The sequence below is a fragment of the Elephas maximus genome, chromosome 8 (assembly GCF_024166365.1).
Source record: "Elephas maximus indicus isolate mEleMax1 chromosome 8, mEleMax1 primary haplotype, whole genome shotgun sequence".
Classification (NCBI taxonomy): Eukaryota; Metazoa; Chordata; class Mammalia; order Proboscidea; family Elephantidae; genus Elephas; species Elephas maximus.
In genome coordinates this window covers 78,680,014-78,697,173 of record NC_064826.1, presented here as the reverse complement: position 1 = coordinate 78,697,173, position 17,160 = coordinate 78,680,014, and the positions used below count along the sequence as shown (strand labels likewise).

General features: G+C 34.1%; 1 protein-coding gene across 2 annotated transcripts in view; it reads left to right on the top strand.

Annotated features, from left to right (window-relative positions):
* SNX13 (sorting nexin 13) overlaps window positions 1–17,160 on the top strand; it is a 161,692-nt gene that overhangs the window by 35,142 nt on the left and 109,390 nt on the right. For both annotated transcript variants that reach the window (XM_049893268.1, XM_049893267.1), the window contains exons 2-3: window positions 11,825–11,937; window positions 15,529–15,631. In XM_049893268.1, coding sequence (XP_049749225.1) covers window positions 11,825–11,937; window positions 15,529–15,631 — 216 coding nt within the window. The remainder of the gene's footprint in view (window positions 1–11,824; window positions 11,938–15,528; window positions 15,632–17,160) is intronic.

Here is a 17,160-nt window from a genome sequence, read left to right as displayed (position 1 = left end):
GTCCTTTTGTGACTGACTGACTTATTTCTGCTCAGCATGATGTTTTCAAGGTTCATCTGTGTTGTGGCGTGCATCAGTGCTTCATCTCTCTTTATGTTCATTCATCTGTTCATGGGCATTTTGGTTGTTTCTGAGCAGTTTGACTTCTCAGCATTTGTTTTTTTTTAGGCATTGATGAGGCTGACCATGTATCAGTTTATTATAATTCATGGCTAGTGCCATCTGGATGTTCTCCTCCCCTCCTTTTTAAAAGCATCTTGTACTTGTATTTATTTATATGTAGTTTTAGCAAATTACTTTTTGGAAACTCTTGAATAGTGCGTTTATCCCTCATAACTAGTGCATGTAGAGTGAGGATCGTATTTTTACTTTGTTGCCATTTATAAATTAAATCTTAAATATATTCAGACATAAAAGTGTAAATAGCCGTGAGCATTGGGCTTAAGTGCAGTAAACAGAAGTTATTCTCTGCCCTACTTTTGAATCAGTGAATTTCAGAGTCCGTTTCCTATGGCACATTCTTTTTTCTTTTCCTAGATAAATTGCTTTTTGTTTATTTTTCTGTCTTTTTTTTATTTATCATGTCTTAAGCGAAAGTTTTTACAAATCAAGTCAGTCTATCATACAAAAACTTACACACACCTTACTGTCCACTCCTAGCTTCTTTCCCCCTAATGAGACAGCATAGTCCTCCTCTCTATCCTGTATTCCCGGTGACTGTTCAACCATCCCCTGTGCCCCTCTGCCTTCTCATCTTACCTCCAGACAGGAGCTGCCCACATAGTCTTATGTATCTATTTAATTCTGGACTTTTTACAAGAATGTGAGGTCTGCATTCTTTTGTTTTCCTGCTCCATCAGGGATTCTCGGTTGTGTTCCCTGTCAGGGCAATCATTGGTGGTAGCTGGGCACTATCCAGTTCTGGTCTCAGGCTGATTTATGTGGCCCTTTCTTTCTCCTGGGCTCATAATTACCTTATGTCTTTGGTGTTCTTCATTCTCCTTTGCCCCAGGTGGGTTGAGACCAGTTGATGGATCTTAGATGGCCGCTTGCTAGCATTTAAGACCCCAGATAACCTGTGAAAATGCAGTTGAATATCCTCAGCATTTGCCAGTCTTTGTTTCTCTGGAGTTTTTATTTTGGGATTTTTCGGAGCTTTATATGTAAAGTTAGTCATGAATTTTGGGTAATACCATTTTGGTGGAAAGAAGTAGGTAGCTGTAAAGAAAAGAGACTGATATTTCTTAACTGCAAAACTGCCTATTGAGGATAATTCAAAAGGAATTCTGAAACCAGTTCTCCTTATTATGGCAGTTATCACATTTATATTATCGTTGCACGTGTGTTTTTTAGTTTGTAAACACACTGAGAGCAGGAACTGTCTGATTCATCTTTGTATCATTAAGGCCTAACACATTTGGCTAGCCATTATAGAATGAATATGAAATCCCCCAAAATAATTATTTTGAAAGACAGTATTTCTTATATAAAACACAGGCATATCCACACACAAAATAGGATATTAAAACTTTGTAGTTCCATATTTAAAAGTAGTTTTTTCTTAATTAAATAGCCATGTGTATATTGTTTCACTATCAACTAATTATAAAAAAGAAAAAACCCAAACCCTAATTATAAAAAAAAAAACTTTAAATCTCAGGTTAGTTTTCTGGTTTATATAGCATGTTTATGGGCTGTTTATTTCCTGGAGGTGGTTACTTAAGGAATGCAAGTGGATTTTGTGGCTGTCGTGTATTTTTAAATTCTGAAAATTTAAAATATTAAAAGTAGAAATAATAGCATAATAAACTCCCTCTGCTCATAGACATTTATCAACTCATGGCCAACCCTATTTTATGTATATGTATTTTTTACACTTTTCCCATACTCCTCACATCTAGAATTATTTTAAAGTGAATTCCAGATATATGATCTCATCTGTAAACATTTCATCATGAATCTCTAAAATATAACCATAACACCTTTATACCAGCTAAAAATAAATAGCAATTTGTTAACATCATCAAATATCCAGATGTTGTTTAAATTGGCCAGTTTCTCTTCTTTCCCTTCTTGTCTTCTTCCTTCTCCTTTTTCTCTTCTTCCACTGTATTTTTGTTAAAATCAGAATCAAGGTGTACACATTTCAATTTTTTTTTGGCGTGGGGGGTGGTGGGCACCAGATTATTTGAAGAAATGGTATACATGAAAGAATTTAAGAGGATGTTTTGGTACAATTTATAGAAACGGTAAGGGTAAACACAACACGCATGCATAGGCTACACGTTCCCATTTAAATCCAAGGCGCCCCCCACCTTTTTTTCCCTTGCATTTCTTTTGTTGAAGAAACTAGGTCTTTTGTCCTTTAGTGTTTCCCACAGTCCAAAATTTTACTTGTTTTATCTCTGTGGTGTAATGTAGCATTTCCTCAGTGTTCTGTGTTTCCTTAATCAGATTTAGGTTTGACCCCCTCCCCCACCGCCCAGCAAAACTCGTTCATAGGTGGTGGTACATATTTCTTTGGGGGAGGCACGTAGTGTCTGGTTATTTCCAGCTCTTTTTTTTGTGATGGTAACAGCTGTTCATTACCATCGCCTAGATCCTTAATTCATTAAGGCTTTTCAGTATGACCTAGTCTAATTCTGTTATTTTTTCTTTATATTATAGGATGTTTCTTTAAAGAGGAACTAAATTTTCACTGATTACCCTAATAAGAGCTTAATTCTCTACCACTTTTCAAAATAGTGAGTTGGTTATTTAGTATCCTTCAAAGGTGATCAGAAGAATTTTTTAAAAGTATCTTTATGGTCTTGTTAAATCAAATATTTGAAGCATTCCAATCCATTGCAACTGCTATTCTCACTGATCCCATCTTTAGCCAGTTCACCTCTTCAGGTTGGCTCCTGAGGCCTGTTGACATATTCCCAGTAGCTTTTGATAGCTTTCTAGTATAACAAGGTGCTCCAGGCTCGTCTTAAATGTATGTCCTGTCCCAGGCTTGGAATCAGACCTTTCTTCCAAAACCTTTCCCCTAAGTAGTCCTGATTCATGCTAGTGGGACTGTCAACAGTGTTTACTGAAACAGTTTAAGATTTTTTTTAAATAGCTCTTTTTGTTTTTAAGGTGTATTCCACTAAGGATTCATAGTCCAGTTACTGTGTAGTAAAATCGCTTGAAATAATTTCTCTCTGTGTGGTTATTCTACCTTGTTCATTATGCAGTTAGATTTGTTTGTTTCACTTTGATTTATACTTTTACAGATTGCTTTTTAAATTTTTACTTTTTATAATTAAATAAAATACTTATACTGTTCCAAAATCAAATCTACAAAACAAGGTGTTTTCAAAGATGTCTCTTACTCTGTTCTCCTCTACCCCATTCCCTCCTTTCTCCATAGATCATCATTTAAAATTTTTTTTCTTATCCTTCCATTAAAAAAAAAAAAAGTAAATAACGTGTATTTATAAGCTTTCTCCCTTTCTTAGATAAATGATAACTATACATCTCTTTACTGGTTTGTAAGTGAATTTAAGACAAATAATCAGGGTAAATATGCTGTTGCAAAGAAAGATAATTTGTTCAAAATAAGTAGAATTACAGTTATTTTCTTAGATATCTTGATGATTCTGTTAGCTTATGCAAATGAAATTTAACTCATTATTTGCTAACTTTAAGATTTTTGCTTTCAGTTACTTTTAAGGGACTATTTCTTTTTGTATGCTCACTATGCCTATATATTTATTTCTACACATAGACTTACTACGTCCCATCCCTAAACAAATTTAACCTACATCTTTTAAATGGAAACATTTATAGAGAAACAGAATCTATTTTGCTTTCCAAATGTTGAAAGGCTTGTTATGAAAGAACCTAATAGTTTCTTTCATTTTGATAAAGACAGAAAGCTTGTTATTATTAAGGCGAAAACCCAGCATGTATAGCTAGAAAAATATAGTTTCTAGAAAGATCCCTTGGTTAATTTGTTTCGGCCTTGCCTACTTACTAGGCCTTTTATCAGAAATTCAGGAAACCTTAGTCATTTTGCTATTTGAGATCTTGAATATTTGCTGCAAGCCTGTTAAATACAAAGCTTGTAGTTGAGGATTGTTCTCTACTATACCACACTTTTGACATTTTAAATACTATGTTTCTTGTATCAAGTAAAGCATGCATTAAATACAAATCTTTTTTTTTTTTTTTTGGTCAATACTGTACTTGTTTTGAGTCCCTAATTCACTGATTCCCAATGGTATGGACTGTTTGGCAGGGGTTGGGGTTGTCTGCAAAGTTACTGTAAAAGGTTCAGTAACAAAGGGACCAGAACATATTATTTGTTCAGGATACAAACTTAGTTTGTATCCTGAACAAATAATACATATCATGTATGTATTTGCTGTTATTTTTAACTGTGTATGTGTTTTGTAATTCACAGAATTTAATTAAACGCTGAAATTATAGTAGCTTTTTTGTTATTTTGCGTTTTCTCATTCTTTGGATGTTAGGAGTCCTACTGTTAGCATGTGGTAGTCCATGACATTTTATAACCACTGCTCTACAAGTATTTGTGTGTATAACCTAGTTATTAGAGGCACCCAAGTGAGGAAGGAGCAACTCCACGAGTGTCCAGTGGCCACCGTCTTTGTTTACCGACCAATTAGCCAGGTTGGGGACTAGAGTAGTTGGTTAAGGTATCCACCATTTTCACAGACCCTCTATCCCTCCTGGCTCCACAGCTGGATTGGAAACTTGCACAGTATCACCAGTCTTTAATCATCCTCACAACGATACACGAGGTCCCTTAAATAGGGGTGAGTGGAAGAGGATCTTCCTGTCACTGGAGCCTGGGAAGAGACAATTTAGGGCCGTCAGTTGACCTAGCAAATGCATGGATGATCCTTGTATAGCTGCCTTTCTGTAGCTGCCTCCCTGAAAATGAAGTAATGATGTGGATTAGTGTTAGGGTAAGTCAACTGACTACATCAGTCCAATTGGAGAACAAGACCAAGCCCTTGAGTGATTCGAGGGAGGAAGGCGTAGGTTTTGCTGGTAGGAGTGTGTCGCCTTACCTAAAGCCGTAATATAAGTTGGAGTTAAGGAGAGGCACCTTAATTCACGTCATCTTCTTTTTTACTTTCCTTTCCCTCTTCATTTCACTTCTTTGTTTAGTAAGTTAATTATTTAGTTCCGTATTTAATGAGCAGCTTCTGTGCACCAGACCCTGGCTAAATAGATTATTATGTAATGTTGAACGAGACAAAGTCCCATGCCATGAGTACACCATCTATTTTAATTACATGGAGAAGACTTTTCAGTTCTTGTAGGTAGATGAGAGGAAAACAGGCCACTCTTCTTATGGCTAGTTATTTGTGTTATTGAACTCCTATATGTATAGTATCTATAATCCAAATTAGCGCTGAAGTAGTATCAGGTTTAAGATGCTCAGCCCTGTCTGCTTGGCTGCCCTATATATATCATATAATGTATCTAACTATAGCAGGTGAATATAACTCTGAGAGTGGTTGGCCTACTCTAGTGACTCATATCAAAGTCCAAGGTCCTTGCTGTGCATCCTTTGACAGTCATCTTCCTCTGATCTGATACAGCTGTTTCCATTTAGCCTCTACTTTCCACATGCAGTCAGGATGGTTGAGGCCTGGCTCTGTATCTAATTAGTTATGCAATTATAAGGAAAGTCACTTAACCAGTCTGTGACAGCTAGAATTGACTTGAGATGATCTCATAACAACAATTTTGCTAATTGGAATTCAGGTTCAAGGAGATGTTTTGTGATTTTGCCTAAGTTAGAAAGTTAGTGGCAAACTGGAATCTGTAGTTTCTGACTTTGTGTTCTTAGTACTCTATTACACTGCCTTTCCTATCATAAATGCCGGTGGTGATGATAAAATGAGATAAATGTCAGTATGATTTAAGTATGAATTATCATAAGGTAAATTATTTTCATTTGCTTCCTATTGTTAGGAGACATATGATTCTTTCCATTGTCACTTCTGGTTTCTAAAAATCTTAGAAGCAGAGGTTATTAAAAAAAAAAAGGGTGTGTGTGTGTGTGCGTCCCTGAGCTAAGGGACAAACTGATGTATGTAGCTATCCGGGCATGCTAATAAATTGACACCCTTTGAAACTGAGATTCTTTCCATTATTTATTTAATATGTATACAAATAAACTGATTTTCTAATAATAAGATTATGTACTTTATGTTCAGATCAGGGATTTATTATGTTCATTTATTACAAGTAGTTTTCTATTTCTTAGCATGTTAAGCTGATAAATATGAAGATTCAAGAAAGCACTCATTTTTGATTTTAGCATTTTTTATTTGCTGTAACTAGTTATTTTTATAACTTCAGGCAGTTGTCAGCTGGCAAGTTTAAAAGTTTGTTAAGGAGTCTGGATTTGCCTAGGATCAAATCTCAGTCTTTTACTTACTAGCTGTATGACCTTGGGCAATTTTTTAAACCTCTTCATACCTTAGTTTTTTTATTGTTAAACTAAACCAAACCAAAAATTCATTGCCTTTGAGTCGATTCTGACTCATATCAACCTGTAGGACAGAGTAGAAATGCTTCATAGGGTTTCCAAGGAGCAGCTGGTGGATTCGAACTGCTGACCTTTTGGTTAGCAGCCAAGCTCTTAATCACTGTGTCACCAGGGCTCCTAGGAATAATAATAGTGGTTAAGCTAAAATTGACCACTGGACCTGAACTCGTTTACTGTCCACAGACATAGGCGAGGAAATAAGGCATATAGCGGTTACACAGCAAGTAAGTAGTAAAGGTGAATTTGAACACACATAGTCTAATACCAGAATACCTCCTTTTTTAGCATTATGCTATACTACCTTCTTGATTACATAAGTTGTTCTGAGGAGTAAATGAAATATAGTAGAATGCTAAGTATAGGGCTTGGTCCATTTTTGGTTTTCAGAGCATTTTGGCATTTGGAGTTGTGAATAAGCCATTATAAGCCAGACCTAGAGATTAATTTAGGGAGAATTAATTTTTTTTTTTTTAAAATATGAGGCATTGGTGGTTGAGTGGTAGAATTCTTGCTTTCTATGTGAGAAACCCAGGCTCAATTTCTGGTCAGTGCACCTCGTGTGTAGCCACTACATCTGTCATGGGGGGTTGCATGTTACTGTGATGCTGAATAGGTTTCATTGGAGCTTCCAGACCAAGACTGACTAGGAAGAAAAGTCTGGTGATCTACCTTAGAAAATCAGCCAATGAAAACCCTGTGGATCACATTTGGATCCACAACTGGTCATGGAGATGGTTCGGGAGCAGGCAGCGTTTTATTCTGTTGTGCACAGGATCATCATGAGTTAGGGGCCGACTGGATGGCAGCTAACAACAACAACAATTTTTTCCCCATAATATTGAGTTTCACTGTTCAAAAACAAAAAGTCTTTCTATTTACCAAGATCATCTTTTATCTAACTTTGATCTAACATGCTTCTTGTTAATTTATATTTTTAAATGATCTTTTATTATATTATTTTTTTCTCCTTGTTTTGTATGTAGTAAGACTTTTTTTTCCTTTATTTTAATTTTGTAATAAGACTTATTACTGCTTCACTGTGTTTTTAATAATTTCCAGTTGGTTTTCCTTGTGGGTTACCAATCATCTTAACTGCAAATAATCATAATTTTGTCTCATTTTTTCAAGTCTTTTTTATTCTCCTTTAATTTGCTGGCTAGTACTTCCAGAACAGTGTTAAATAATGTTGAGAAAAATGTCTAATTCTTTATTTTAATTGGAATTATTTTTATGTTTCATCTAATGTTCTGGATTTTGACTTAGAATAGATCTAGGTTTTTATTTCATATAATGTTAAAAAACCAAAAAACCCACTGCCATCGAGTTGTTTCTGACTCATAGTGACCCTATAGGACAGGGTAGAACTGCCCCCATAGGGCTTCCAAGGCTATAATCTTTGTGTAGTCAGACTGCCACATCTTTATCCCGAGGAGCAGCTAGTGGGTTCAAACAGCAGACCTTTGGGTTAGCAGCTGAGAGCTTAACCATTGTGCCACCAGGGCACCTCGTATAATGTTAGGAAAGTATTAATCTGTTATCTTATTAAAGATATAGAGCACTCAGTTGTGATGTTTCTTTAAGTAAATATTTAAAAAATAATAATGTATTTAGAGCTGCCTTTAATTCTGAGCAGCTCTGGTAGCTTGTTAGAAATTAAAGAATTACAGGCAGCACTCCAGACTTACTACATCAGAATCTGCGCTTTAACAAGATCCTCAAAGTTTCAGAAGTACTGCTCTAGATGATCTTGAAAGTTTTTTCCATCTCCAAGTTTGTGGGTCAGTGATTTAAGGACCAGGCAGTATGGCTGTTTTCAGCATCGATTATCATATGCAGGGGAAAAAATGCTAATATATCAAGCATTATTTTAATATAAATCACTGTAATGTAGATTTATTAATCTCACCAAATAATAGACGATTATAAAATCAGCAAGTTATAAATATGGAAACACTAAGAATAACAAAGATTTCTTATTTTTGGACAATTGACTATTCTGATGTTTCAGGGAACAATTTAACATTTGAAGTTAACTGCTGTAACTACAGAGCGTGTGAGCACTTGACTTGCTTCATTGGAAATGTTTAATTATATTTGTCTCTGGAATTTGTTTCTCTCAAAATTAAGGAAAAGGCCCTCTTATAGAACTTTTTTTTTTTTTAATATGGTGGTAACATATCGTTCACTGTCAAATCACCAGCACCTGGCACATTGTTGTTGTGTGCCATCGAGTCGATTCTGATTCATAGCGACCCCATAAGTCAGAGTAGAACTGCCCCATAGGATTTCCTGGGCTGCAGTCTTTACGGGAGCAGATCGCCAGGTCTTTTCTGCCTCAGAGCTACTGGTGGCTTCAAACCTCCGAACTTTCAATTAGCAGCCGAGCACCTAACCGTTGTACCACCAGGGCTCCTGGCACATTGTAGGTATTCATAAATACTTATTGAATGAGTGAATATGAGTTTGTTTTTAGAGATTTTACTACCGTTTTCAAATGAGTAGGAGACCTATCAAAACCAAACCAGAGCTGTTGCCATCGAGTCAATTCTGACTTGTAGTAACTCTATCGGATGGCGTAGAACTGCCCCATTTGGTTTCCAAGCAGCACCTGGTGAATTCAAACTGCCAACCTTTTGGTTAGCAGTCGTAGCTCTTAACCACTTACGCTACCAGGGTTTCCAGGAGACCTATAAAGATCTGAAAACTTGAGTTGATAGACAAATTGAGCATCTCCTCATATTAATTAATTGCTGCATTAATCTTCCCTATGTAACTGATTGTCATTCTGTTTGAAAATTTAGTTGTTAAAGGTTTCATTTAAACAGAAGAATATATAAAACGTTTATACAGTTTAAAGCAAACACATATAACCCTTGTTAAGAAATAAAACACTACCATTTGAAACGCTCCGTGTGTTTGTCCTCGAATTGCATGCTTCTTTATCCACAGAGATAGCCACTTTCTTTGCATTTAGTTTTATTTTAAATTCCCTGAATGTATCATTAAACAGTACATTGTTCAAGTTTGAAAAGCTGACCAGCAAGCATAAATCTAACCATGTAAACAAAGGGTAATATTGTGAATATTAGATCAAATCTCACTGGAGAAGGTAGGTTGAATGAAGTATGTGGGTTATATATAGGTGGTTTCAGCTTTTCTGTGAGTTCACAAGAACTGTTTGTGGGGAAGTCAGTGGATAAGGTTTTGAGTGAGTTTTGGGAAACAAGCATCTGTTTCCCATAGTCGAGCATCTGACAGTAGTGTAATGTGGATCAGGTACTAACTAGGTGCTTAGGCAGTATTGTCAGAGGGCGTGGGCTGCTCTGTACTTTGTTCTTCCTAATCACTGTGTCCTACTTTCAGCTCTTACAAGTAAGTCAAAGGAGACCACTCTGTAGCTGTGAAATAGTACCTTATGCTGATTCAGGCAGGAGAGCGTGAGGACAGAGCAGAAACTTTTTATCAGTAGGTATTCTCTCTTCAGGTTAAAAAGATGGTAGTGGCCTGGATGAGGGGAAAAAAAAATGAACAAGAATGTGCAAGGCCTATATGGAAAAGAAAATGTAAACTTCACCAAGGTACAGAAATGAAGATATGAATAAATAGAAAAATGTCCATCTGGAGTAGGAAGACAATATTATGAATAAATTGTTCCTCAATAAATCTTGTCCAGGATTTTTGCTCACGTGTTGCCTAATCATTGGAAACGTCTTAAACCAACTTATACAGTTGCTTTATTTATTCCGGAGTACTTATCCCCATGGAAACCCTGGTGGTGTAGTGGCTGCTAATCAAAAGGTCAGTAGTTTGAATCTACCAGGCGCTCCTTAGAAACCCTATGGGGCAGTTCTACTGTGCTGTAGGGTCGCTGTGAGTCTGAATCTACTCAACTTCATGGCAACAGGTTTTTTTTGTTGTTGTTGTTTATGTATGTTTTATATATAACTATGTATTTACTTATTTACCTTTCTTCCCCTTTTGGAATGTAAATTTATGACAGTATGTATATGAGGGTATGTTTTGTTCCTTGCTGTATCCCAGTACCTTGAACTGTGCTTAGCACATAGAATGAAATCAATGACTAGTGAATGAGTGAATGAATAAATAAAACTCTCCATTCTCTCAAAATTCTCAGGACTTATTGTCTGTTCTATAGTTTTTTGGTCATTTGTTCAGTTTAGCATCTTATAATACTTTCTGTTATTTTCTTTTGGTTCAGTGTCTAATTGTTTCATTCCTATAAGACATTCTTCTCTGTGTTCCTTGATGGCAGAAGTGGGATAAATACTTCCTTTGTATACCTCTCAGTGCAAGGCAAATGGATGTAGGGACTTCTTGAATTGAATACATTTATCTATTCATAATGACTTAAATTGCTAAAATCCAGTTTGCCCTCAACAGCAGGAATTCTTTTATTGAATAAAACAGTATAATTCTGTATGAAATAGGTATTTATTTATTTTATAGGGTGGCAACTTTTTGGATCTGTTTGTTGACATCATGATAAATTTTGGTAATTGGACATTGAAACATTTGCAATTATAATTTTGGGTTTCTGTATATGATTTGGATCCCTCGTGGTGCAGTTGTTAAGAGCCCAGTTACTAACCAAAAGGTCAGCAGTTCAAATCCACCAGCTGCCCTGAAAACCCTATGGAGCAGTTCTGTTCTGTCCTATAGGGTTGCTATGAGTTGAAATTGACTTGCCGGCAACGGGTTTGGTTTGGGTTTTGGTACAGGATTTGAATAAAAGTATCACAATTTCAATGAGATGTGGATTTCTTTCCTTGAAAATTTTATTTTTCCAGATCTCTTGTCATACTATAGTTAGTTGGAACTTAGTTTTAAAAGGAAATATTAATTCTAAATAAATACTACTTTACAGTTTAATCTTTTGTTTATATATAAAATATGCAAATGTTTTTATACACACTTTGTTATAATTTCTCATGCCAGCGTATTACTTAACAGTTTGTGTAACTGTTCCCCTCTTGTTGTACCTTTACATTGCCACTTTTTTTTTTTTTTTTAAACATTGCTGATATTCTATAAATCTCTTTATACAGCTAGGTTGTGTATATCATTTCATGGAGATAAATCCCCAAGTGTGTACTTAATGGTTTCAAAAGTAAATGTTTTAATAGTTATTATAATACCATAAATGTTCAAAAGGAGGAATTTTAAAATATAATTAAAAATTTTGTTGATTCTTTTCTAGTCCATATTTATATATATGTTTTTTTTTTTTTTTTCGCTTTATTTCAGGCCAGTCTTTCCATATGGGGATGGGGAAGCCTTGGCATTGTCCTTTTCCTAGTAACCTTTGGACCTTTTGTAATATTTTATTTGGCATTTTATATCCTCTGCTTTGTGGGTGGGTAAGTATACTCAATGATAATTTCACAATTCATATGTCATGTTCTCTTGTTCAAAATTGAAACAAATGACCATGAGAAATGGGAGTATGATTTATTTGTGAATGGTACTTTATACAAATTGTTTGACCAAAATTAAAAAAGTAAAATTAAGGTACCTATGGAAATAAAAACAATGATGGTTATTATTAATACCAGAAATATTGATGATAATCTTGAAAAATAAAATTTTAGTTTTCTGAAGATGTAAATTTTTTTTGTGATAGTATAAAAAGTTTTTAAGATTTTTAAAGTACATAAGTTAAAATTGAGATGCCACATCAAGTTTTACATAGAAGAAGGTATTGTTTCATTGATTAGACTTCAGGCAGTAATGTTAATTATATCTCTGAATGAATACTGTGATTTTAGTCTAGAAAATTCATATAAACACCAGGTTTTGTGGTTTTCTCTTCGGGGTTATTTGGTTTACAATGTTATGCTTTTGCTTGCATTGATAAACCTTTTCACAAAGGAGTTTGTTTAGTTTAACTTCCTTTGCAGAGCATTTTCTATCAGACATGAATAATATGTAAGAAAATGTGTAGGCAAGAGAGGTGCTTATATTTAAAGTCTAACCAAGATAAAAAAAAAAACCAAGATAGCTTAGCCAAAATGAGTATTTTGTTGTCAGGATGTATTTGTATCTGTGATTCATTTATCTATTTATTTATGGGATGAACACTTAAGAAATTTTGTTCTTTTAACCTTTTGAGACCTCAGATATTTGCAGGAGTTAATGAACTTATAGGTTTAGAGGACTTAGCTGAATTGAATAGCATATTTATACTGCCCTGAAAAACTGGGTAAGACAATAAAAGGGTGGCTTCTGAAGATATCTGCCACCTATCATCTCTTTCAGGGCACGGGTGTATGTGTAGCCATTTTATGGGGAGCACACTCGTTGATTGCTGGACAAGTGAGAGTTACTTAAATTGGGCAGTGACCTCCAAGACTCTTCATAAAACTGTACTTTATGTTACACTTTGTATTTTTGTTACAGTTACTCACATATGATACTGCATACTAAAACAGTTAAGAAATAAACTGTAGGAGTCAGATGCATGGAGTTCGGAATATCTTTAATGATGGTAAAGATGACCGAAGACCTTATCATAGATCTGCAACATAATGGCTCTCTAACTATAATCCTCAGTTGCAGATTTTAAGGCCAAACAGCCCAGAGCTGCATTGCAGCACCTCTCCCCCACAGAGTCAAGGCTTTTTAAAGGGACTGTAAACGAGATTATTTGTCCCAAAGAGATGCTTTTCTGAAAGGGAGAGTTTTCTTCTAATTTCACAAATTAAACGAGTCCTTGGCAAGAGTGAAGGAAGAATTTCAGAATATTTCCCAATACTTCAAAAGGAGGAAATTCCAGCTTTATGGGCCAAGGTAAAAGCCCTAGGATCCCTCAGTGAAGGATCATTTCTACTAAACTATTCCTTGTAAAATTTGGGAAAGGGAGAAAAGAAGGCTGATCAGTCCATTATTCATTTCAAGGTCACAGGAACCTTTGTGCTCCCTTTTTTGAATCTGCTAATTTATCATAGAACAATTGTAAAAAATCTTTTGGAGACTTGTAAAGTTCTGTAAAAAATTTTAGGTACAGTGGGATATTGGCGGGTGTGGAAAAGGGCACCAAATACCTCTTCAGGTAATCTTAAGAATCACATAGTAGGATTTGAAATTCCAAGGTCATGATAAATCATAAATTGATCTGATGTTCTGTTCCATGCTGTGTTGATCTCAGTGAAACCCACTGCCTCAATAAGGGGTCTTCTGCTTACATACTAGCATCCCCCCATTATCTTCTCATGCGAATTAGTTACTTAGCATTCTCACGTTATTCAGTTATGCTCAAGGGGTGCTGTAATTTCCTGAGCCAGATCTTTCTTATTTTAGTTATAATTACAGAGAATGATTGTCCCCTCTTTTAATATAGTTTAGTGCGTTGTGAATTTAAAGAAGAAAAATAGATTTTAAGTATCAACTTTAAATAAAATAAGTTTAACTCATAATTTTTTTAAAAGAATCATTTTTAGTTTCAGTGTATAAGTTTTTGAAAATGCACTTTGTCCTTTTCTTAAAATGCAAGTGTGAGAGGAATTAATGCATTTTCCTGTGGAAACCAACTTTTTTTCCCCTCATAAAACTGTCAAGTTCTGCAGTTTACCCGTATACCATGCTGATAATGTTTATATTTTGTGTATAGTCAAAGTTAATATCTTATTTTATAATATAAAGAAAAACTTTTGGAAAGAAAACCACTCTTAAGAGATTTTTGTTTTGCATTGGGTTTTCTTTGGTTGTTATTTTGGGATATCATCAGTGCCATATTATGGGTTATTTCATGACATTCTAATATATGTTGTATCATGTAGCTATTTGTAGCATCTATTTCTATTTAAACCTGAAGGCTGAAACTATTAATTAGGTTCTTTGTAATATTAGACTGTTCCTTAGAGTACTGTCAGTAAAGGTTAATGTTTTTATCAGTCAGTTCCATGATGATGTCCTTACAAATACAATGTTAACTTAATGTAAGCATTTTCTGTGTGTACATATAAATGTCAAGTCAAGCTAAAATATAGGCCAATTTGATTCTTAGTAATGATATCAAATATAACATAAATGGGTGAAATTGAAGCCACCTTTACAAAAAAAAAAAAGAAAAACCAGAATCCATATGAACTGATTTGACTTTATCTGTGTTCCCCACCCCACTTCTACTATTGTGGTACCTATATTGAAGAACAGCGAAATAGCAGGCAGCCAGAAAAAAGCAGAGGACATTGAGAATCTTCTTTTCAGTAGTTAAGAGTGCCCATATTTAATTTTTCCCTATTTTTTCCTTGTCCCTAGCCTTTGAATTTGTAAGATTACTGTACGATTAAAATTTAATTTTCTTCTTGTATGCACTTCTAGTGCTTTAGGTTTATTGGTAAATTTTGAATATAGAAAATATTGATAACATTTAGTCAATACTTTTCAGTAAAGTAGTTCTAAACTGGTGTTTATCTTACCTTGGTCCTATAATTGTTTTAAAAAAATAACCGTTTTGGGGTATATGTACATTTCTTATTTCAGCCTTATTTAAAGAAAGAATAAATTTGATCTTTTTTTTTTCTGTATGGCCTTTGCTTATTCTATATTAATAGTGGCAAGTTATATTTATTAATGTCTTAAATAGTTAACAGAGCTATAGAAGCCTATCATTTAGCTGTAATTTAGATCCCACTTGTCTTTATCCTTGGTTATTATTTAGTCTGCTTATTTAATGAAGGCTGATTTTCCTGAAGTTTGAAAATGTTGCCTGAGATTCATTATGATATATATTTGATCAAAACTTTGAAACACATTATTGTATAAATTCACAAAATGTTTATAGTTGTGTTAAACTTCAGAACAAAACCTGTCAGTTCTTTGCCATATATCATATGCTGACTCTTCAGTAAATGATAAAACCATCTATTAAATCTGAAAAATATACTTGGTGATAGATGTGTTAAATTATAGTAATTTTTCTTTTAAATCTATAATTAATTTTTTTCTAGAGGTTTTGTGGTTATTCTCCTGTTTGGAAAAACAAATTCAGAGAAGTACCTAGAGCAGTGTGAACACTCATTTCTTCCTCCAACATCAACTGGGGTTCCTAAGGTAAAGAGTGTGTGAGAATGTGAAACCTCACAGTCCAGTTCTTTGCAATGATAGTAATATGATCATTTATATATGGCTTGGCAGATTTTTTTATAATTCACTAATACTGTAAATTTGTGGTAGACTATCTGATCACTCTTACAAAATGCATTAGAAAAGGTAACCTGAAAATTCTGTGTGTTAGATACAGAAAGTAAGAGTGCAAATTTGGGGAAAAGATAGAAACTGATTAGTTCAATTTGGGAACTTTTCTTGCTGCCTTAACATGGAAATTCCAATCAGCATGTATTTTATTTGTAGGAATGTCAGTTAATATATAATTGGCCCTTTTCCTTTAACTACTTTGAAAAGTATAGCTTGTAATTAAGTTATGCAACATCTATAAATTGAATAGTTCAGGCACAATTTTTATCATCTCAAGTGGTGCTGTTTTTCTATTTTTTTCAATATCATTACTCTGTAAATAAAATTAGAGTTGAGGATTATAGGTAGACTTCAGATTTTATATGCCTTCAGTTCTTGTTATGGAGGTGGGGTGGATTCATCTTGTATGACAAGAGACAGCTGGCCTACAGTTGATACCATAACTTTACAATTATTGTCTTGTCCATTATGGGCTAAGATATAAGAGATCCATAGAAAAGTAATACACGGTATTATTTTACATTACTGAAATAAAAGAATTTCACGCTATTCTGCTGACTTTCATAAGTATGCTGTTGTTTTTCTAATATTATAACTTTTTTACAATCTCTGAAAAAATTTTCTCTCTTTAGAACTCCAATTAATATGTATTTTTTCCTTTGTTCACAAGTGTTTTTGAGAAAACAAGCCTTTTCTTTTTTTGAACCATTTCTTAGCAGCCCATAGTTTTCATTTATTTGAGTGGTACATACAAAGGATGGGAAACATTTTAAGAATTAAGATACTAAACAATAATGAATCATAGTTAAGACTATTTAAGTCTTTATAATCTGTTTTTTAGTAGATGGTACAAAAAACAGTGATTTAGATTTGGTATTTCTTAAATTTCTTAAATTTAAGTTTCTTAAATTTAAGAATCTAAATTTAAGAAACTAAATCTGTGCTAATTTATTTGTCCTAATATATCTTAAATTTATCTGTCCTAATTTATATATATCCTAATTTATCTGTCCTACGGCAGTGGGTTTTGTTGGTTTGGGTATTTCTTAAATATGATTTATAAGAATATTTTATGAAAAAATTACTGGTTGTAATGTTATAACTTTAACTATATATTATTTATATATATCCATATGTGCTTTGATTGTATTTTGAATTGAAGAGTCTCCCACTACCTTTCACCTAGTCCCAGGCCTCTGATTTTTATAAAGACTAAGGAAAAATAAATTTTTAGTTGCCAAAAATCATCCCTAAATAAAATCAATTAAAATGTATTCACTTGGCAGTTAGTAGTACCCTTTTGGGCTCTGGAGTGTGTGGGAGGAGAAGAGGAATGTTTAGTAAAGACAAGTATTATTAATTTGACTCACTTAAACACCAACTTA